This window comes from Gadus morhua, chromosome 5 (assembly GCF_902167405.1).
Source record: "Gadus morhua chromosome 5, gadMor3.0, whole genome shotgun sequence".
NCBI lineage: Eukaryota > Metazoa > Chordata > Actinopteri > Gadiformes > Gadidae > Gadus > Gadus morhua.
In genome coordinates, this window is record NC_044052.1 from 7505806 (window position 1) to 7528305 (window position 22500).

Below are 22500 nucleotides of genomic sequence, written 5' to 3' on the forward strand. Positions count from 1 at the left end.
AACACAACTGTACAGACACATACAATCTCTTTCCCCCACACTATATTTCATTCTTATTTTTACCCACGAACATGGATGTGCTCTAATAGAGACACACACACAAACACAAACACACACACACACACACACACATGCTCTGAGTAATGACAAAGGAAGGCCAATACAAAACACACACAACAGCTTCTAATTTGGAGGGCTCAGCCACAAGATAGCAAATGACTCACTAATTATGGTCCATTTAACTCTACAATCGGACCAAAACGGCCATCAACCTGCACACAATGGCGGACTTACCTTAAGCAGTGGAGTAGCCCAACTGTACTTTTATTTTCTTACTTTTAGCCACTGCAGAAATGGCACAGGTGGTGGCCATTTGCATTTACATTTAGGGCATTAAGCAGACGCTTTTGTCCAAAACGACTTACAACGTTTAATACACACCGACAGCGGAGTCAACCATGCAAGGCGACAGCCAGCTCGCCATGAGCAGTTACGGTTTGCTCAGGGACACATCGACAGCTAGGAGGGGAGGGGATTCAACTAGCAACCTTCCGGATACAAGTCAACCTCCTCTACCGCCTGAGCTAAGCCGACCTCGAGTGGCCATGTACACACACGCCATTTGCATGAAAACCTTTGCCAAAGAAAATAACTGGGTAATCATGTTCTTACTTTGCTCATGTGTTTTTTACATTTGCAATTCATTTTCCCCCTCATACAACCGCCGACGAATGCAAGCAGATTGGCTACAGATGGGGCTATGGTGCAGGTGATTAAAAGCTCAGAGTGTGTAACTTAACCTACAAGTGTGACATTAGAATTGGGTCCTGTTTTTCCTCCTTCCTTCCTTCCTATTGCCCCCACCACTATCCTCCCCAGCGGTGCATCTCGTGTCTCACTAAAGCGGCTGCTGGTTTGCGGGACATGGTCTCTGCGAGCACAAATGCACGTTGAGTATGTTGTGTCGACTCGTCTCCGTAACGAAGTGAGCTACAAACAAAACGCCCGTTAAGTGAGTTAGAATGCTCTTCAAGATGGCGGCTGCTGCTTCGGACTCTGAAGTCATCACTGCACAGTTCTTCCGGAGAGTGGCTGCGGGACGTCTTCACTGACAAACAGAGGGCAAAGTGTGTTTGGCTGAATGTTTACGCCAAAGAGCTAATGTACTTGTATGTACCATGACCAAAGCCACAAATCAGTTGTGTCAGTGGTAAACCACTTCCAAAATCACAGGCACGAATAAGGCGAGTGAAAGATTTATAGATTTACATACTTTCAATTTGGTTTTCCCTCTAAAATCATGTTCATAATGTGACTCTACTCAAATATAAGCAGGTCAAAAGAAAAAGTTGGATGACTTCCAGAGAGTCCACCATGCTAGGCAAATCTCTCCCCTCACACTGCTGTCAGGCGTGGGGCACCATGTCTGCACGTTAGCACTGATCCTATCAGGGCGCGGCCGCGTCATGCTAACACAAGCTGCTGAAGCCCTGCATTCGTCAACGCCGGCCATCGATCCCCTGCTGCAGATCCGATTAGACAAAAGGGTCGCAACGCGTCTGGGGAAGTGCAAGAGGTAATTAAGAGCGAGAGGGACAGACAGTCAGACATGGGGAGGGAGTGGAGGAGCATGATGGAGATGAAGCGTGCCATCCATACCATGTGACCAAAAGAGATGGGAGCATGGAGAAGCGATAGGTGGGAGGTGGAGGATCTGGGGGGGGGGGGGGGGGGTGGAAAGGCGCTCACTTTTGTTGTAGCAGGTGGTGAGCACTGCCTTATCCGCGGGACTGGCGCCAATGTTCCATATCTCCCCAGCTTGGTGCAGGAGCACGTTCTTGTTAATGATGTTATTCTCATCATCAAAGTCAATGATGTGGATCTGGGGGTAAGCACAGAGAGAGGGAGACATAAAGACAGAGATAGAGAGACATAAAGACACAGAAAGAGAAAGATACAAAGACAGAGCGAGAGAGAGAGAAAGAGACAGACAGACGGACAGACAGACAGACATAGAGAGACATTGGACAAAGAAAGAAAGAGAGAGAGATTAGATGAAGCAATGATAAGTGCCCCTCCCTCTCATCTACTGAATGCAACCACCACAGTTCAAAGCTCTGCTAATTTCTCCTGCTCACCAAAAATGAGCAGATTCTGATTAACAAACGCTCTCTGAAAGATGATATATCGTTTCCCACCCCAGCCCTCACAAAAAAAAAAAAATACTACAGACTTCACGTATTCGTCTTTTTTCTCTCCTTGATTTGCTTTCAAAGCAGCGATTAAGACAGTCTGTTAGAAGTCCTATTTAATTGGGGAATCATGGCAGTCCCACATGTGACACAGCTGCAAAACAAGCTGAGGAGAGAAAAACAAAGAAGAAATACGGATTACAGTTGAGCTTTCCTGGCAAATGGTACCTGCGTTCAACGTTGGGTTGTACTCAAACTGTGTTGAAAAGGACTGGAGGAGAGTCTGAGGCCTGATCTTTAACAACTGTTCAATAAAGTTTGTCTTTTTCCCCCTCAGGACTATATTCAAGTGCAGAGGCTAATTTAGCTAAGCTTTGTGTTAACCAGTAATCTCAAACCCATCTGTGCTTCCCTATTAAATATGGTGTTCAGAATTCTTAGAGGAATACACTACAGAAAACGATTATTACTGTAACAATTACAAACAAAGTGTAGCCTGGAATTAGAAATGTTGTGCTCCCTTTTAACGCAAATAGAATATTGTTTGGCCACTTTTTTAGTAAAAGAGAAAAACATGTAGTTCTTGATCACTGGTTTTGCCCTGTGATGAAATCCGGATGACAAATGGAATAGGGATGTAGATTGTAGATCGATACTCTGTTTAACCCTCTTTCATTAGATATGAAAACATATTAGGGCAATTTCTCTTGGCACAATGTATATATTTGCACGGTACCTCTTTGTGCCAATCAATTTTGTGCGGATATTACTTGAACGTGTTTAAAAAGTCCAGACATTTACATAATGTTTTGTGAGCTGAAAACGTAATCTGTACACTTGTTTTTATTGTACAGATTTGAAATGAATTGCTGTACATAAATCTTAACCTACAAGTGTATAGTTAATGTTTTTCCAGCCACAAAACTTGATTTACATGTGTTGATTTTGTAAATACGTGCAAGTAATCTTATCACTAAATTCACTCCATACCTAGCACAGTAAAAAAGTGAAACTAAAGTAAACAAAAACCATGAGTGGGGGCCTCAAGGTGCTGTTGCTCTCTTAAGAGGGGGGCTTACATCACTTCAACGGGGTGGGGTGCTGCTGGGGCATTTATGGGGTTCCACAGGACCATAACTCTATCAAGGCAGCACCTTCACTCCCTTTATGCCTACACTAGTTTTACAGGCAGACGCAGGAGGGGCAGTCCGACTGGAGGGAGGGAGGGAGGGAGGGGGGGGGACAGCAGCAAGGAAGCCAGCGAGCGAGCGAGCGAGCGAGCGAGCGAGCGAGCGAGAGAGAGAGAGAGAGAGAGAGAGAGAGAGAGAGAGAGAGAGAGAGAGAGAGAGAGTGTGTGTCTTGGAGCAGCATCTTTCAGTGGCCTCAAAGTCGGTCAGGCAGCCATTAACCTTGAGTTGGGTGAACTGCATCAGGTGCATATTTTTTTTTTATTATTAGCCCAAAAAATGATTAAGCAAAGTCTGAATTTGATGGCGGTGCGTTCGTGCGTGTGTGTGCACGTGCGAAGGGGGGAAGGGGAGTGAAATCCATTTGGGCTGGCAGGACAGTGTAGGGAAGAAGGTGTCCACGGTACCTGGCACTCCCCACCACCGCACACACTCCAGTGATCCCAGGTGAGAAAAGGATGGATACAGAGCGCGAGTGAGGGAGTGAGAAAGTGAGAGAACGAGAGAGAGACAGAGAGGCTCCAGCCTTCCTCCCTCGCGGTGATTTATCAATCGTGTTCGTCCAAGACCCAGGGAGTGAGTCATAGCCTTCAGCCCATCTGGCAAGCGGCCCGCCGCTTTTAATTAGGTTCCTGATTGGTGGGAGGAGGCAGCGCGCGTGTGTGTGTAGGCGTGTGTGTGTGTGTACGTGTGCATGCAAGTGAGTATACGTGTGGGTGAAGGCATTTGTCTGTGCGTGTACGTATGTGTGAGTGCGTGTGATGCTGGCACACTCAAGAAAGGGATAAAAAACACTGGCTAGATCCTGAACCCCCCCCCCCCCCCCCCCCATCCTTTTCCCTTCATCCTGCCCCCAGCGCCAAACCCAGCCCCACCAGAGACATCCACAAACACTTAACTTGAGGGACCTTTTTTTTTTTTTTTCTCCGCTAAAGCTCTTTAGCCGCACGGGTGACAGTGAGCGGGGGCCCGGTCGGGGGAGGGCCCCGGTCGGGGAGGGGGGGGGGGGCGCGGCGGACGGCCCATAGTGGTGCCAGGCCCCGGCGCTTTATCTCGTTAGCAGCCCTAAATGCCACGGCGGCGAGCCCTCCGCGATCTGTCATTCAAGCTATTGGTCTCTGAGGGATTTTAAAAAGGTGCTCAGCGAGTTAAGAGAGGCATTTCCACCCTGCATTATGCTTAATGGGAGGTGGAAAGGCCAGAGGGCTTATGGATACAGCTGAAGTGGGGGAGGAGGCGGGCGGCTGTTAGAGTGTTGGGGTGATGGGGGGTAAGGAGTGGGGGGATAGGGAGAGGGTTAGGGCAGGGGGGGGGGGGTGGTGGTAGGGGAGACGGAACAGCAATCAGAAAGGCATTTTTCACAACACGAGCACAAACTAAACTGGACTTGGCAGAACTGAAATGCAGTTAAGATCCGCAGTGATCATACTGAAATGTGCAATAAAAAATAATAAAATAAACGCCACTGGCTGCACTCCAGATGCAGAAATTTTACGGAAGCAGGATAAGGGGAAATTATGTATAATTATTTTCAAATCAGTACATGGTAATTTTTTGGTAAGGAGAAGTTAATTGATGAGATGAGGTATTCTATTTTTATGTTTTTTAATAGCAAATCTGAATAAAAAGGTGTATTCTTCAACATGAATGAGGCTTACTTATATACCAGCATTGGGTTATTTAGTCCTGTCACCATGGCAATACAAGTGGCTATGAATGTGAAAGAGGGAAGCATTATTACTGTACAGCATGCCTCGCATCTGATTACCACAATGAGGTTAGCCTCACAACGCTGTGAAAAATAATCAATTTGATTCTCTCTTGTGTTTTCAGATCTGTGGCCATGCCAGAGAGATGGAAAGTATATTAAAGGGACTGCCAGTGTAGAGTAACAAGAAAAACACGTAGATCAGATGCATTGTCACTTTCCCCAACCAGCTCCACATTAGACTCGCTAGACAGAACTTGGACGTCTCTCAATCTGAATCCAACGCCAGACCTTTTTCACACAACAGTCTGCCAACACTTTTTTTTCTAACCATCTCTTTCCCATCTCAATTAATTATTTTCCCATTAGACACACCAACAGTTTCTTCATCTGTCACTGTATTGACCTCTGCAAAATGTGCACATGCCAGGGAGCAGCACACCCGCACACATAGACTTCTACCTAAATATACACAAAGCCAGCCAAAACTGTACTTCTTATTGTACGCATGTCGCACGCACAAGCACACAGTTTTCTAGGCAGACATCCATGAACAAACACTTGCGCTGACACACAGGATTGCAGATAAAGAACCCTCTGGGTAGCTTTATGCAAATCGTTCAATAAATACCTTAAATTATACAATTTTCCACATATAATAAAGATAACTACACTTATTTTCTTAAGGCCTGCTTTGTTTGTGTTTCTGGTGGACAGAGAAGGAGCTTAACAAACAACGCCTTAGGCTATAATTAACTACAAAGTGTATGTTTAACAAAATATATCCATCTGTTATGGGGCCATTGGATGAGAAATTCTGAAATTAGCTGTTTATGTCCACTTGGTTACTACTTTATTGTTGTTATTAGGGTTGAAATAAAGTGCAGCTTGCAATTTTGTTGAGCTTATATTTGTCACGTGAGCTCAAAATGCAGATCAGTTTGATTGAAGTCACAGCACTATATGTGTCTGCCAATAATCCTTACTTGTATCCATGTCTAGGTCCTTGAATCCCCACCCTACATCAGGTAAACAGTAACTAAATTGGTATAACAGTTAACTCTGTTTACATAATTGGTCTATTAAAGGAAGGTAATCTTATAATGTCTCCCGACCTACAATTTATTGTAGCTTTTAATAGGTGTGCATTAATGAATATGTTTAACGGCCATAAAGACTGAAACTATAGGCCAATAAAGAGAAATCCATTTTTTTAACACTGAATAATATAGACTGTACTAAGTGTGTGCATGTGTACGTGCATGTATACATTGTTATATATATATATACAAAATAAATAAAACAATATGCAACACAGGTTACATTATAACCGTTATTAACAGAGGATACATTATAAACACACACAAATCACTAACATGTCCAACAGGTGGTCATACAACCGCATGCCTCTATCATCTTGCACACCTGTTGTGCAGCAAAGTTGATTTACAGTAGATGCCCAGGACTTAATTTTTCCCTAGTAGACAGCAGCATAATCTAGATCAATATGAATTGACCAAAAATATTTACATGTCGTTTTAATGTAATAAATAGTAGAATAACTAGAGCATTTGATGCACATGTGTCCAATATTTTATATATTTTTGCAACTGATACCTACATCTGACGTCTATTCGGTTTTACTAGGATGATTTATTTAAAAAAAAATCTTATACATATTATCAGAAAAGTGCTGCCTGGCTTGAAAATCAAGTTAAAAGTATAGAAGTGATGTCAAATAATTCAAACATTTATATTTATATTAACCTCACCTGGTTATCGAATTTCAGAGACTGTGTGCCGACAAGGAAACGAATGGCATCAGTCTCAGCCGTCTGGGCAGTAAGAGCCCTTGCCTGCAAGAAGAATGCAAGATACCAACATCATTCATAACGTTACTGTAAACAATAGTATTTATGTCAAACACTATAGCATGAAAGGAGGTTAAGCAACGACAATAGAGAACGGATGATCTATGACACGTAGATACGTTTAAAATGTAATGTGACATGAATATAATAACATATGCCATAGTAGCTAGCTAGTGTTCATTTATATGGAGAGTGATGTGGTGTATAGGTTAATCTACGTACCTGGAATTCGAGACCATAAATGACAGGTGCATCGTCTTCCATTTCTCAAATTGTTGCAGCTTCGCCCACCTTCGTACTGTTCAAATGTGTTATTCTTTGCCCTACAGTAAGTGAAATACTAGTACAGTTTGTGCTACATTAAACCTTTCCAAAATGCATTTCCGCGATATACACTTTTTGCGTACGTAGCTAGTGCGTAAAACGCGTACAAGGAACCGTGAAACGTTCTTCTATGTGTTCGACCGCGTAAATCCTTTGAAGAATCCCTCTGATGAAGTTTTGTCCTTCACAGATGCCGTATGTTAGTGTTGTCGTATAATAGACATGCGCAGTGTAGGTCTTACTGTCAGTCTTATAAAGAAGCGTTTAAAGGTAAGAATGCATTTCATGGCTGTAAGAGAAAAAATGAACACAGTCCATGTATTTAACGCATAATAGAGTCTGTAAATGTAAAACACTGCATGCGGTACCCATGTAATTTTTGCTTTGCTTTCTGTTTCGACACGGTAGCTCACTAAATTACTTGACGTTAGCTTTGTAGCTAACCCCAAATCCAGAGTAGTTGATTGTCAAGTCTGCAAGAATACAATTATTGTGCATTGTAAATATTTATCATCGAATCAATGGCTTATCTTAACTTTGGTATATATCTATTTTAGACAATAAACGTAAAGAAAGAAAGCTGCAGTGTCATTCGATAGCCAACACACTGACGTGGATATTATTTACAGGAGCAGTAGGATGGATAGCGGTGAGGGTCCTGCTCGGCCGGTTACCCTGGACATAGCTGTGGAGGATTTCGCCAATGATTCTCTAGCCCCTGATCAAACCATCTCCCACCATGCCTTCCTACTCCCGGAGGAAACCATCGACCTCGGGGGGGAATGTGTCACCCCTCTGGAAGACAGCACTGCCACACCCTCAGAGAGCCTGCTGGAAAGACTAAATGACCAGATGATGGAGAGTGTCATGATTTCAGATTCGCCTAATATCAGCGAAGAGGATGATGTGGCTCCTATCGACTCCTTTCTGGAGACAGGTGACAATGAAGACACAGGAGAGCTGGAGGCTTCAGTCAGCGCAGTTGGAAAACCTGATGTCATTCTGCATGCTAATGAGACAGAAGCTGAGTTGGACCAACAGGAGTCTGGGAGTCCTGACCAAGAAGTTAAGGAGGAGGAGGAGGGGAATGACCAGAAGGGCCAGCAGGGTGAAAAGGGGGAGACGGTCACTGTTTTGGTGTCTGCCGCTCACACACCGAGTCCGCCTAGTGCTATGGATGAAGACCTGGCAATGCCTTCTCTAATGGAGGAAAGTTTGAAAGACGAGCCTGTGCCGGTTTGCACCATATTCAGTCAAGGCAACCAGCCCAAGACACTGGTGCCCGATGGTTTCCAGCCCACGCTCATCAAGTCCCCCAGCTTCAGCATGGCCAGTGGCGGGGGAAGTGACGAGACGGGCACGCCCAGCAAGCTGACCCCGCCGCTGGTGTGTCAGCCCAGCCCCAGCCTTAGCAAGTTCTTCAGCGACAACGGCCACATGAACCCGGCCTCGGACTTCTTCGACTCATTCACCACCTCCTCCACTTCCTCCTTCATCTCCGTTTCAAACCCGAACGCCGAAGCCCACATCACCCCGCCCACACCCGAACCAGTGACCCCAGAGCAGCAGCGCTCCTCCCCCGGCTCTTCCCTCTCCACCCCGCACGCCGGACCTCAAGGGGACCCCCTGTTTGGGGCGGTCTCCGGCGAAAGCTCCACCCCCTTGGTCCAGGCGCGGCCCCCTCTTCCCCAGGGGCTCCCGGCCGTACCGCCGCAGCCCCAGCACTTCAACCAGCTGCAGGCCGCCTTCTCCGGCAGCGACGACCCGTTCGCCACGGCGCTGAGTCTGAGCGAGGTGGACCGGCGCCATGATGCCTGGCTGCCCTCCACTGAGACCAGGAAGGTGCTCGTGGCGGTGGCCACCCAGCAGTACAACCAGGCTTACGTGGAGAGGGACAGAATAACCATGCCCGGCCTCAAGTTCGACAACCTACAGGTACGATAAGCGCGCATCTCCACAATGTTAAGTTGCAGATGTAGTTTCAAGGTAATTTGTTTAGTTAAATGGTACTTCTAGGCTTCTATAGTATAGCTCCCTATACTATAGCTCTTTTAAGGCATCTTAGTTATTTTATGCATGAAAAAATTCTGGTTTGTTATTCCTATGCAACCTCTAAACCTCTTATCTCTGAACCAGTGTTTAGCAAGTTAAACTAGTGCAACAGAGCTTCATATATAGTTTGTTGATTTTCTAATGTATGAAGATACATTACAGGATCACCATTCGATTGTTTTTTTTCACCCGAGAGACATTCTGAATAATGAATGCCTGCTTGGTTGAGGCTTGAGGATCCAGATGATACAACCTTTTGTTGTAGTGCATTGTGAAGTTGCAACCTATAGTCCTACATTAATGTTATCGTAACACAGGATTATGCCTCACAAATACTGGTTCCACAAAAGGTTGCATACTTTTTTACACAAACACAGCAACGTTATGTGCAGAATGACCTACGAAGGTTTCCCCGTAGACCAATTTTGTATGCGTATGACGTCCAACCCCTTGGACTCCTCAATACGTGCCGGGATCTAGACGCAAAGAAAATGCTTCTGCAACGCATGCCCGGAGCTATGTGGCATTGGAAATTAATGAATGGACTTATTGTGAACTCCTACGCAAACAGTTCAAGGCGGCATACTTCTGCGTGGCCGTAGACCATGAATTTGATCAAAGTATCGATGCGCTCGTGTTCAAAATAATCCTTTAGTCCTCTTCATTCCAGTTCATTTGGCAATTATGCTGGTTGCCTGTTTTGTTTAGACTCACAAGGGCATCCCATAGAAAATGATATTGTCTATTCAGGTGATGGAGTTATATTTCTCTCCACCACCTCACCTATTCAATTTCAAAATAAATATTTGAGTGTGATTGAAGTTGAAGTGTGGTAGAAAGAAATATGTACGAAAACATTTCTACAACCATATTTAAATAAACATATTTTCCTAGCATTTAGATTTTGGAGTCATTTAGATTTCCTGTGTCAGCCCCTCTACACTCACCTCCATTTTTAATCAGGCGAACTTGGTTATATTGAGACTTAATCAAGGCTTCATACCTAATGAGCAAAAGGACAACACCGGCCCCCATCAGACCTGCCTTGGTGATACCAGGCTAGCGCTAATGCCGTGATGGCGGGGGCCTTAATTTCCTGTGGGAACAGGGCCACCGATAATCCACATCCACTTCCTCTTTTGTGAGGTGTTCTGCATTAACATGGTTTTAAAGTGTGTGTGTGTGTGTGTGTGTGTGTGTGTGTGTGTGTGTGTGTGTGTGTGTGTGTGTGTGTGTGTGTGTGTGTGTGTGTGTGTGTGTGTGTGTGTGTGTGTGTGTGTGTGTGTGTGTGTGTGTGTGTGTGCGTGCGTGCGGTACAGAGCGACGCAGTGAAAGACCTGATGCTGCGGTTCCTGGGTGAGCAGGCGGCGATGAAGAGACAGGTCCTCAACGCAAACTCCGTAGAGCAGTCCTTCCTGGGCCTGAAGCAGCTCATTGTAAGTCAACCACATCTACCAAGTGTTTACCTGTCTTAATTGGTTTTGAAGTCTTGTCTGTTGGCTGTTCAGGACAGTGTTGATAATGTTGTTTGTTGTACAGACGCGGCTATTATAACTAATTTTCCCCGTCCCCCTTTTCTCTTCCAACGTGGCCTCCATTTGCCATTTGATAGCAGTATGCTCGGCAATGACTACGAAGAGTATTGTATCAATTCCACCCATCTCGGTCTCGCTTCAGGCAGCCTCACTTGACGGCGCCGTCATAATGTGTGACCCGTGGGTGACCTCACGAGACGCTTGTTATTTCCAACATATGCGCCTGCTGCTGCAGCAGCACTTGAAGCGATGGAGAACGGTTGAAGGAAGCATAGCGGAGGAGGGAGGGATAGAGGGAGGGATGAGAGGGAGGTGGGAAGGAAGCGAGGGAGGAAGGGAGGAAGGGAGGGAGGGAGGGAGGGAGAGGAGGAGTGCGGAGATGGAGAGGTGGAGATCCTCCTAGCTCTCCAGTGCCTTTTCTCCTGCTGTGCCTATGTATTATGCATGGGAGTGCTGTGCATATTTCAAGGGCCTTCTGGACTTGGCTGCACACACTCACACACACACACAAACACACAAACACACACTAGCACAGCAGCTCAAGAAAGGAAGACGAAGTTGGAGCTGGCTGCAGTCTGCAACATGCACACAAACGCACACATTCTGTGTCTGGACTATAGTGTGACTGTGAGGTATAGTTGTTTGTGTGTGTTCGCTCTCATTAGTGTGCATGTGTGCTGCCTCTGTGCAGAAGAGGAGTCGTGTCATAAGGCATTAAAGCTCTCTGCCAACTGGTGTGGGTGGGTGGTTCCCTGGAGTCAGAAAGTGAAGGGGAGAGAGAGAGAGAGAGAGAGAGAGAGAGAGAGAGAGAGAGAGAGAGAGAGAGAGAGAGAGAGAGAGAGAGAGAGAGAGAGAGAGAGAGAGAGAGAGAGAGAGAGAGAGAGAGAGAGAGAGAGAGAGAGAGAGAGAGAGAGAGAGAGAGAGAGAGAGAGAGAGAGAGGGGTGTTGGCAAGCAAGAAAGGTACTTTTCTTTTTTCAAAGCAGAAATGACAGGGAATAGAAATACTTGAGCAATGCAGTGAAAGAAGGAAATCAATGATCTGTACTATGTATTTTAACTGGTGATGAGTTTTGTGGAGCTACTGCTTTAAAGTTATACTGGGAAGATTTCTGTTGTTGGCCCAAGGACTACCAGGCAGTGAGTGGGATGGGAGAGGCGAGCAAACTGAACTCTGGGACCTCTAGTTGCAGGGTCCGCTCACTCTCCCACCAAGACCCACATACTGTATATGTGTGTGTGGGGGGGGGGGGTATTCACTCTTGGAATAATGCTATTGCATTCATTTCACCTTTTTAAGTGGGAAACTTTTAATGGTGTTGCAAAGAGCGAAATCAGGTCGCTTGTTTGTGTTCTTGTTTTGTTTTTAAACACAGATGTTCAAAAGTGCGAAAGGGCACACACAAACACACACCACCGTGACGGTGTGTGCCCGCAAGCGTGAGCTGGTGTTTGTCACAGCTGGGGCCCGCTGCCTCTAGTCACCTTGGCCGTGGTCAATACAGTGCATCGATTCCCCCGGATATGAGCCAGGTGGCTTCCTTTAGTTGCACACGTGCGTGACCGTGCCGTATGTGCTCACTAAAAGTGTCGTGCACACTTTTTTTTTTTTTTTTTTTAATGAATGATGTTGGCAGAGTGACTCATGCTGCAGACCCAGCGGGTGACAGTGCCGGCTGTCACCAGCCCACACTGTGCTCGGCACACGCGCACGCGCACACGCACACACAGGATATTAGATAACCGGAACCGCGCACATGCACTGTCACTAGAGCAGGTCCCTGAGAAAGCCAGAGACACGGAACAGACCTGCTTCTGAGTGCAGGAAGCGCTGGATTGAGACAATGAGACCGGCCTAATGTGATGACAGATGTGGAACAATATCAGCAGGGATCTTGTGTTCTCTCCGCTTCCCCTCAATCTCGCCCAATCCGGTTTCCCCCTGTTGTGCTGCTCCACAATCAAACTCGCTCGGTACCGGAGGGCCGGTCAGATGAACGAGCCCTGGCCTCCCCTCTAGCTCTCTCTAACCCCTTTCTTCCCTCTTCATCCCTCTCTCTTTCAGTGACCTCTCTCGCTAGGTCTCTCTCTCCGTCTCTCTCTCCCACGCTCTCTCCCTGTCCCCTTGCAGTGGTGTAGTCAGCACTGGTGCATCTCTGGCTCAGTACCACCCTGGGCTGGCCTCATCCGTCTCTGTGATTAGGCAACCCTTCTCCTCCCCCCCCCGCCCCTCCCTCCATCCCCCTCTCCCCCTCTCTCTCCATCTCCTCTCTCCCTCTCCTCTGTCCGTCTGTGTTATCTACCAGAGCCCATAACCTCTCTTTCTCCTCCCCACAGCGTGATGGCGTCTGGGCTGGGCGCCAGGTCTCCAGCAGAGTCGTGTGTGTGTGTGTGTGTGTGTGTGTGTGTGTGTGTGTGTGTGTGTGTGTGTGTGGCCGCGCTTCCGTGTGTGCAAACACACCGTGCTTAGCAAGTCTGCACCTTCATGAGGTTAGATGACTGCCCCCACCCACGCACCTCTCCTTGCCTCCACCTTGGACGGGTCAGACAGACGCAGTCCCTCCTTTTGCTCCACCCAATAATCAGCATCCCGGCGACCTGGCGAGCGTGTCCTGCTTTTGATATCATCGTTCCTGCGACCTTTAGTTATCATTACGCCGGCACTCTCACACAGGCTGTCATTTCCCTGCTCATAACGACAATGATGCGCGGGCGGAGGGGGGAGTAGGGGGGGGGGAGAGCGGGGGGAGTGCAGCGTCAGCAGCCCAGGGTCGTGTCGGCGCCTCTCCCTCCCTCTGGTGCCGGTGGTTCTCACCTTGCTCCGTGCGCGCAGGCAGACGCCATATGTTCAGACCAGGCCATCGCCGCACGGAAGAGGGTCGCCTGTTGGTGCGAGAGCTCGGGAGTCGCATCGCCGCTTTCAGTTTGACGTCATTCCGCGACCTCCAGCCACAAACTTGTGCCGTGTAAAATGTTCAAAATGTCAAGGCTAAATGTTAGGCACCATGGTAAAATATGGGGGCTGAGTCGAAGCGGAGTAGGAGCTCCCAGTGCATGGCAGCGTCGGGGACTAGGAAGCCCTTTTTAAAGTCTGGATTTGCCTCCGGCCTCTAGAGTCTCGCAAGGGAACAGCAGTGTCCCTTCCCATCTATTGCCAAGCTTTGTTATGCATGGCTTTCTTTTTAATTCTTTATAACTTTGCCAAAGGAAAAGCTGCCTTGAACTTGTGATCATTAATATAATTATGCCTCCACACTTTAAACCCAGTGACAAGATTCATTATTGTATCCGCGTGCATGCGCCGGGTGTATATACTACAATGCAGGAGTATGCGTGATATTGTACAGCCTTGCTAAACATTAGCATGCGTGCAAGTGTTGATGTGCCTTTTTCAAAAGAGTTCAAGGCACGAGTTTGGTTTCACATCCCGACCAACAGTGTCGTGTGCGTGGGATGCTATGATTAGAGTGACAATGTCTCACCTGCCGTGCGTCAGAACAGCCGAGAGAGTAGCGTGTCTCTCCGTCTTCTCACACCCTCTCTCCTCATGCGTTTTTGTGTCGAAGCATGGCCAAATGAGACCGACCATTGAGCTAGGATGTGATGCCTTCGTATTCTCTCCCTGCCCTTAGTTAAGATCGTGTCAGTGTTGTATAGGCTGCCCACATGAAAAAATGAAAAGCCGAAGAATGGATGGAACAAGGACAGGAAAATACTCTTCCACACAATCCGGCCCCGGCGTTAACCATGGCGACGCGCACTTCATTGGCCTCCCAGCTCAACTCCTCATTTAATATCGGCGGCGATAAATCGTCTCTGTAATGCATCCTCATTTGATTTGAGGTAGGGGAGAGCAGGGAAGGGGGATGAGATCTGATTATACCTTATTGCGGAGTCATTTGAGCCAAGCTAAATTATTAATCACCATCCAGTATATCAGTCAATTGTTTTTATTCCTTATTCCCTCCACCTCCCTCGCCACCTCACAACCCCCCCCCTTCCTGCCCCACCACCACCACCACCTCATCTGTGTTAATTGAAATGATTCACACCTGGGTAACGAGCGCTGGGTTTTCACATGGCAAGGCCACCCTCTAGGCAAGCTGGTGTTTAGAAACCCACTGTTTCATTAAAAGATGCGATCCAAAATTGACGTGACTTTCGGGGGTATTGTCAAATGTCTTCCCTCAAGTTCTCTTGTAGATTTGGGGAGGGGTGAGAGGGACCCTGAGTCTACGACACCCTACAGTTCTGGCTTCTTTGCATTGAAATCTCAGTCGGAAATGGAAACACTTTTTTGTGACCTGTGGGAATGGAAACGAAACTAGCCTCTTTTGTCGGTCGTCATTTTCGCGGATCCTCCCGAACTTCTTCAGTGTTTGTTTATGCCTAATCCATAAGCAGAAGGGCTCGGAGCGGCTGTTTATATCCTTTTCCTGGTGAAAGATGGGGAGGTAGAAGTCTGCTCTGCTCAAAGACTCTAAAACCAGGGCTAGACAACGGATACCTGTCCTCCCCGAGAAAGGTGGCTGGGCAAGGCATCAGGCTCTGAGGATAGTTAAAACCCTATCTATTCGACTACCCTGCTACCATGCCAACACAACTCAAAATACATTTGTATGCACAGCGTCTCGGCGTATCTGTTGTCTTTGTACCTGCTCGTCATGGTGTTGCTATGACGTTTGACGCGGTGAATCGGCAACGTTGTATAAAGCTCAAGTTCAGTGGTTTGGACAGTTTTCTTTTTGGGCAAGTCGAAATTTGCTTGACGCACTCCCATTGGCCCTGGCTGCGCCCTGCGCTGCCCCCTCCTCCTCCCCAATGGGATATCAATTATTTGATCTTTCCTGTGACCTACTCCGCAGGGTTCGGCTTGGAAGTTTTGGGGTTGATATTTTGTTACGAGTTTTAAGACCGCATCCTGCTCTCTCACCACGGCAGCTGGAGTCCTCTCATATCCTGCTCATCCCACTTTTGAAGCCCCTCATCCATCTGTGCCACTGTGCATGTTTGTGTGTTTGTGTTTGTGTGTGTGTGTGTGTGTACATGTTCTTGTATGCTAGGTGTGCAGGAATTGTGGCTACTGTAAACCACTGCAGACTCACCATGCTCCCACTCGACTCCCCTCAAATCCCCCCACACACACACCTGCCTAGTAATACTGTGTGTGTGTGTGTGTGTGTGTGTGTGTGTGTGTGTGTGTGTGTGTGTGTGTGTGTGTGTGTGTGTGTGTACGTAGGTGTGTGTGTGCTAGTGGTTGCAGCTGTTTTCGGCCATCTAGGCTGCCTCCTCGTTTTCAGCTTCATTTCCTGCCCTAATGAAGATTCAGAGGCACCACAGCCACGGGCGCGTGTGTGAGCGTGTGTGTCAGAGACACCACAGCCATGGGCGTGTGTGTGTGTGTGTGTGTGTGTGTGTGTGTGGTGGTTGTTAGGGCGTTGAAAAAGAGGAAGGGATGAATAGAGGAATGAGAGTGGGGAAGCGAGGAGGAGGAGGAAGAAGAAGGTAGGAGGAAGGAGGGAAGTCAATACGGGCTGGGGGGGTGGCGGGTGGGAGAGCACCCCCGCTGGGGAGGAAGAGAGGGTGACAGGTTTGAAGATGAGTGGAGTCTAGGGGGGAAATGAGAGCGTCACACACAGTGAAAGCCTTGGATAGGTTCTGGGAGGGAGAGGGGAGACGGCTGCAAGGAAGAGCGAGAACGTGTCATTCCAGCCGTTCAGCCACCATTTCTCTCTTCTCCCTCTCTGTCTGTCTGTCTGTCTGTCTGTCTGTCTCCCTCTCAGTTTCTGTCTTTTTTTTCTTCACCGGTCTCCCTTGCCTGTCACTTTATCTGCCCATCCCTCCCCTCCTTTCTTTTCTTCTTCCTCTTTCTGCTTATTTCCCCCTCTCCCTCCCTCCCTCTCCCCCTCTCCCCCTCTCTCGTCTAATTAGCTTCCTGGCCATGATGAATGGTGGAGCACTTGGGACCCAGTCGTCAGGCTGACCTTGTCATGTGGGTCGATGGGGTGGTATGACTCACCCCACCACCTCCGTCCCTGTCCAACCTATTGTACCCCCTCCTGTGGAAGCAGATGCTGTTCATTTAAAAAAATGTGTGTGTGTATGTGTGGGTGGGTGGGTGGGTGCTCATATTTCTGTTGACTCTTGTTTGCCTCTTCAATGGTATATGTGAATACATAAATGCTTGTATACCTGACAGCAGGCATGTGTGTGTTTAAAGTGTTGTGTTATGCGCATGAGTGTGTGCGATAGTGTTTTTTGTCCTCTGTCCCGCACACTACAATCTACTATTCCACAACCTCAAAACTGCACTCTGCACTTTCCCCCCTGCTGTGACTACAGTACGGACGTAAGGACATAGAAACCAAAGTATTTTCATCTTGTTATAGTGCCGGGAATAACAGTGCTTCAGTACACCTAGCCCGGCTACAAATTAACTGTTCAGTGCGTCAGTGAATGCCATTTCAAGATGCTTCCATGTCCATTTCCCCCCGCCTCACATCTCTCTTAAAAGGACCAAACCCCAATACCGCATTTTCATTGGCTTTCATTAGTTGACTCTCTCTAGGTTAAACGCATGATATTCTTCTGATTGGCTGTTATGATAACCCGGTCCCTGCTGATTAAGTCTTGATGCAACACACCTGTCCTCTGCTTATTAAAACTGAATCAAATCCAATAACACCTTGGGAGGCTATGGCAACCATGGGCCTTTCCTAATACCAAGAATGCAAAGAACGGACTTGCGTTCTTGGGATAACATATTTGCTACTCGTACATGGAAGTATGTACTTGCAAGTTTACGAGTGCGCAGAACAATGTTGATGGTTTGAGACGATGCACTATTGGGCAATACACCCGGTGCTTTCTATTTATACCAAAAAAAATAACGACCGTCCCCTTTCATACGGCTCCTGTTGTTTATTTGATTACATCTTTGGTTATATGGTTGTTGGCCTGCTTTTCCTCTGCGTCTCCGTTTGCTGCAGTGGACTGTGGTGCGGGGGGTCTTTGAGTGTTACTGGGCGGCTGGTTAGCTAGCTTGCCCCGCAGGCACTTATGGAGCTTCTGAACTCCGAAAACATTGACACACATTTCCAATTCGCCATCAATTCCGGCAAAGCTGCCAATATTCAAAATCTCCTAAATGTATTCTTCGCCTTTTAAAAAGATCAGAAGTGAGTTTACTGATGAAATAACATATGAGAATTTTTAAAATGGTTCTGTTGTTGGTTTGCTCTGCTGGTACCAACCGATGCATAATTGGTAAAGTGGGCGTGTAGAGGACACTTTCGGTCATTTAAACCGTTCTTGGTGAACGTGTGTATTGGAACAGTACTTGGTTTGCAAAAGAACGTCCGCCTATCTGTACATTCACCATAATACTGGAAATGCAAGATGTTTCATCAGTGTGCCATATGCTAGATCACGAATGTGTTGCCTCATTCGGGGATAGACAGTGACTTAACTGACCTTATATGTGAATGAAAATGTATGTTTTTGAGGATGCCACTTTAAGTATTTAATGATTTATGATGAGTATTCAGTCATTAGGCTTACTTTCCAAATATACCACTGATTCTTGAGTGTTACTTTTTGATTCCCGTTAACCTCTTGAAGTCGGAGAGAACCTATGCTACCAAGTAAAAATGTTAATTTAAAGTCCTGGTCTCCGGACTCAAAGAGAACATACTTGACATGACGATGAGCCATCTCCGCCCTTTTTCCGATTCCTACTCGTGTGTGATTTTGGTTTCACCTTAATCACGACTTTGCCGACGGAAGTGAGGCCGCGCAAGATCAGTGTCGGCTGTGTGTCACGCATCTTCTTGCGATGTCCTTAAACTCGGGCTGCGTTCCTGCATGGCACGCGAGGCGGGCTGGTAAATGATGCATGGGTGTGCCGGCAGGGACATGATCTGACGTGGTCTGTGACGGGCGTCTCGGCGGCGGGTGTCTGGCACTCGCTCCCCGCCATTCCCGTCGGCATCAGACACATCACGCTCTTGTGATGCCGTCAGAGCGCCGACGCCGTACAGGAGGCTCTGCTGCGGCGCGTCCCGCCTACGTCGCCCGTGGCTCACTCCCCCTGTGTGTGTTTTGTCCCTCCTCCTCTACAGAGCGGTAAGAACTGGCGTGCGGCGGCGGACCTGACGGGCCGGCTGCTGACAGCTCACGGTCAGGGCTACGGCAAGAGCGGCCAGCGCACCTCCCACACCAGCGACTCCCTGCAGGTACGGCCCCGGTGGCTCTCGCTCGGTCAATACTCTGCTCAAGTGCCCCCTGCCCGTCTTCCTCATTTGTTTTCTCACCACACACACACACACACACACACACACACACACACACACACACACACACACACACACACACACACACACACACACACACACACACACACACACACACACACACACACACACACACAAACTGTGTTCATATGTGTTTGTGTCCGTATCATACCTATCTCATTTCCCCCAAAGTGACTTGTATTCCAGTGAAGAGGACATAAGCAGTCAGCCTAAGGGTGCGTTTGTGTGTGTTTGTGGCGGATATAGCGCCGTGGCTAGCACAGTGGGGTACATGCATATTGTCATGGCATGTCCCTATATGGGAAAATAGTCGTGTGTGTGTGTGTGTGACACAGAAGGGAAAGACAGTGGGAGAGTGGGAGCCCAGAGATGCCTGCATACATTACAGTCAAATAAAGGGAGCAAGCTGACACACACATCCTCTCCTTCGCTCTCTCTTTCTCCCTCTCTCTCTGTCTCGCTCTCTGTCTCCCTGTCTCTCTCTCTGTCTCTCCTGCTCTTTCTCTCAGCCTTCCTTTCTCCTCCATCCTATCTCTCTCGCAATTCAATTAAATTCACTGAGCTTTATTGGCATTACTGTTTGGTAACACAATTGCCCAAGTAATGAAGTTCTATTAAAAAATAATAAAGGCGGTAAACTTAAAACACTACGGATGGCATTATGCTTAATAAACAGTATTGCACATGGAAAACGGCTACATTCATTTAATCTAATTTGAACTTATTTTGTCTACAAATGTATATTGCTAAAGTATGCATGTGTGCTTTTGTAGAAGGGCCGATACAAGGCCACTCTATACATATTTATTATTATATTTTCTGAATTATTTCAGACCAGCTCATTATGTTTTCATGTATCATTTCGAGTGTTGCAGTTTGTGGATTTGCTCGGTGCCCAGATTGATTGTGTGATGTGAAGTCAGCGTTGATAATTATGGTAGTAATTTTATTTGAATACTATAGCAGCCCAAATGGGTACCTGAAGATAACTGATTGTGTTTTGTTATCTTGGTCTTTACTCATAAAATCCAAGACAGGATTAAAAACAATCAATTTTCAATCACTAATGTGAAATGAGTTCAAGAGAATAAAACAAATGAAATGAAACAACAGGTTATACAACTTAAGTTACATTATGTGAGGAACCACAATGTAATTAACCATAATATATCATAACATAATAATGTTATGTTGTAACTGCATGTAATGTAATAATATCCAATAAGAAAGCCCATAATGTAGTAAAATAAAATCCTGTCTATCATAATTTGTCATTTTTGGCCATAAGGTAATAATTTTTTTCTTAATTGACAATAGTATTACATTACAGGCCTTGTGGTTGGTTTGTTGATGTCTCTATCCTCATGTAGCCTCAGAAACTGCAAAAACAAAGCACAATTGAATCACATAAACTCTCTGTAAGACATTCACACACATTTCACAAAATGTTTCATTAAGTGGGATGGGATTGCCCCCACTCCATACTCTCTTGGTGTCTCTCTCTTTGCCTCTGAGAGAGAGAGAGGGAGAGAGGGAGAGAAGGAGATTCACATCACACAATCAATCTGGGCAACGATCGATCGATCGAAATGCAAGATCTCGATCGATCGAGATCTTGCATTTCCTTTCCTTTGCAACCCCTCCATTTCACCCCATTGCTCACCATTTTTGTTGTTCAATCTAGTATTAAAAAAAACATATGTCCATCTACCGTCGCCATAAAGGGATCATTGATTCAGCCGTGTTTCTTCTCCTATTCTCCAGCTGTGGTTTGTGAGGCTGGCCCTGCTGTGTAAGCTCAACCTGTTCCAGAGTGCAGAGATGGAGATGGAGCCCTTCGGTAACCTGGACCAACCGGACCTCTACTACGAGTACTACCCCACTGTTTACCCAGGGAGGAGAGGTACACGCCGGGGCACAGAAGCCCCGCTCTACTGTTAACATGTTCTGTCACGAGCCCAGGACCGCTGTGGGCTACGTTCAAATACGCCCACCCCGTGCTCCGAACACACAGAGATGTGTTTGCATGCACATCGATGGTTGCCAACCTATCACAGAGTAGCATACTAGCGTGAAAGTTTGATTTAGGAAAAGTTTTACCATATGCAGAGCGAAAGACGGGAGCTGCTAGCTGTCATGGGTATCACATTTCAATACAAGAAGAATTAGATATAAGAGGAAACAGAAGGAGAAGTTTTTCTGTGTCTGCCATGGGGAGATTAAAGCCAAAGTGGAAGGGGTAGAGGGAAGAAAGCTAGTGAGTCTGGGTTATTTTGTGTGACTCTCTTCCTGTCAAACTAAATCTTGTAGATAATACCGGGTCTTGTTACTTATATTACACTCTGCATGTAGGCTGATAATATTTTTCTCTAATTTCCCCGTATATATATGCGCAGCACAAAACCTTACATGATGTATTGAAAATAATGGCCTGTCTCCTATAATAGCCTGCCTTCCAATTAGAGTCCGGTACTTTCTCCAGTTGAAGTAAATAAGGATCCTTGCTATTCTTGAAGATTTTACAGTGCATGATAACACAATGCATCCAGGGACTCAGCTGAAATGTTAAAAAAAAATATGTTACTATGTAGCTACAGAGATAATCAGTCAGCATTTCTGGTTTACTGAATAACACGTGTACCACCAATTGGAATGTAAAACGAGGAATCAGCTTTATAGCAACGTGAGGTCGAAAATTCTGACCTCTTAAGCACAATCTTTGAATTGGTGACTGACTAAACCCCCAAAAATGTGTACCTTTGCAGACCTATGTCCCGTGAAAACATTTTTGCCGGCTGCGTACATATTTTTTGTGATGGATGCCACATTGACAGGTGCTCGTCCTGCCTTATTGCTAGCTGGAATGGCAACTACGGCAGGTTTTAGATCATTTAGGATGCCAGGGTTCCATTAAGGCACTCCGTTCGAATATAGTTAGTTGTCTACGCCCTCTAGTGGTCAGAAATAATGTAAGACCACTTTAACTAATCATCCTTCAGGGTTTTAAATGTCCTTATTTCTAGCTTTTAAATGCATGAATTTAATAGATGAGCCGCCAGATTAAAAAAATACAGATCTATGCATTTCATCTACAAGATTGACAGGATGGATTGCCGAAAATGTGTATCAGTCCTCTCTTTTAAAGAGTCTCCCAAACTCTTTGATGATAGCTTCCCCCCCCCATGTTTAACCAACTTTTTTTTTTAGAGTACACCAGCATACCATCGCACACGACCGCCCCATTAAATATTCAAATGAAACTTTTCTGCGGCAACCAGACCGTATCGCCAAGTAGCGCCGCCAAACTCCACTTGTCTGCGG

General features: G+C 46.5%; 2 protein-coding genes across 4 annotated transcripts in view; one reads left to right on the top strand and one right to left on the bottom strand.

Moving 5' to 3' along the window:
- eipr1 (EARP complex and GARP complex interacting protein 1) overlaps positions 1-7363 on the bottom strand; it is a 33965-nt gene extending 26602 nt beyond the window's left edge. Inside the window, exons 1-3 of the mRNA XM_030356108.1 lie at positions 7181-7363; positions 6860-6943; positions 1750-1882 (exon numbers count right to left, since the gene is read on the bottom strand). Of these exons, the coding sequence (XP_030211968.1) occupies positions 1750-1882; positions 6860-6943; positions 7181-7222 (259 nt within the window). The 5' untranslated portion in view covers positions 7223-7363. The remainder of the gene's footprint in view (positions 1-1749; positions 1883-6859; positions 6944-7180) is intronic.
- A 74-nt stretch (positions 7364-7437) lies between these two features.
- trappc12 (trafficking protein particle complex subunit 12) overlaps positions 7438-22500 on the top strand; it is a 22864-nt gene continuing 7801 nt past the window's right edge. Inside the window, exons 1-5 of one of the 3 annotated variants that reach the window (XM_030356105.1) lie at positions 7438-7552; positions 7912-9217; positions 10654-10770; positions 18988-19101; positions 20944-21082. In XM_030356105.1, the coding sequence (XP_030211965.1) occupies positions 7922-9217; positions 10654-10770; positions 18988-19101; positions 20944-21082 (1666 nt within the window). In that variant the 5' untranslated portion in view covers positions 7438-7552; positions 7912-7921. Of the gene's footprint in view, positions 7553-7886; positions 9218-10653; positions 10771-18987; positions 19102-20943; positions 21083-22500 lie in introns of those variants that run through there. The other 2 variants (XM_030356107.1, XM_030356106.1) reach the window with 2 other exon arrangements.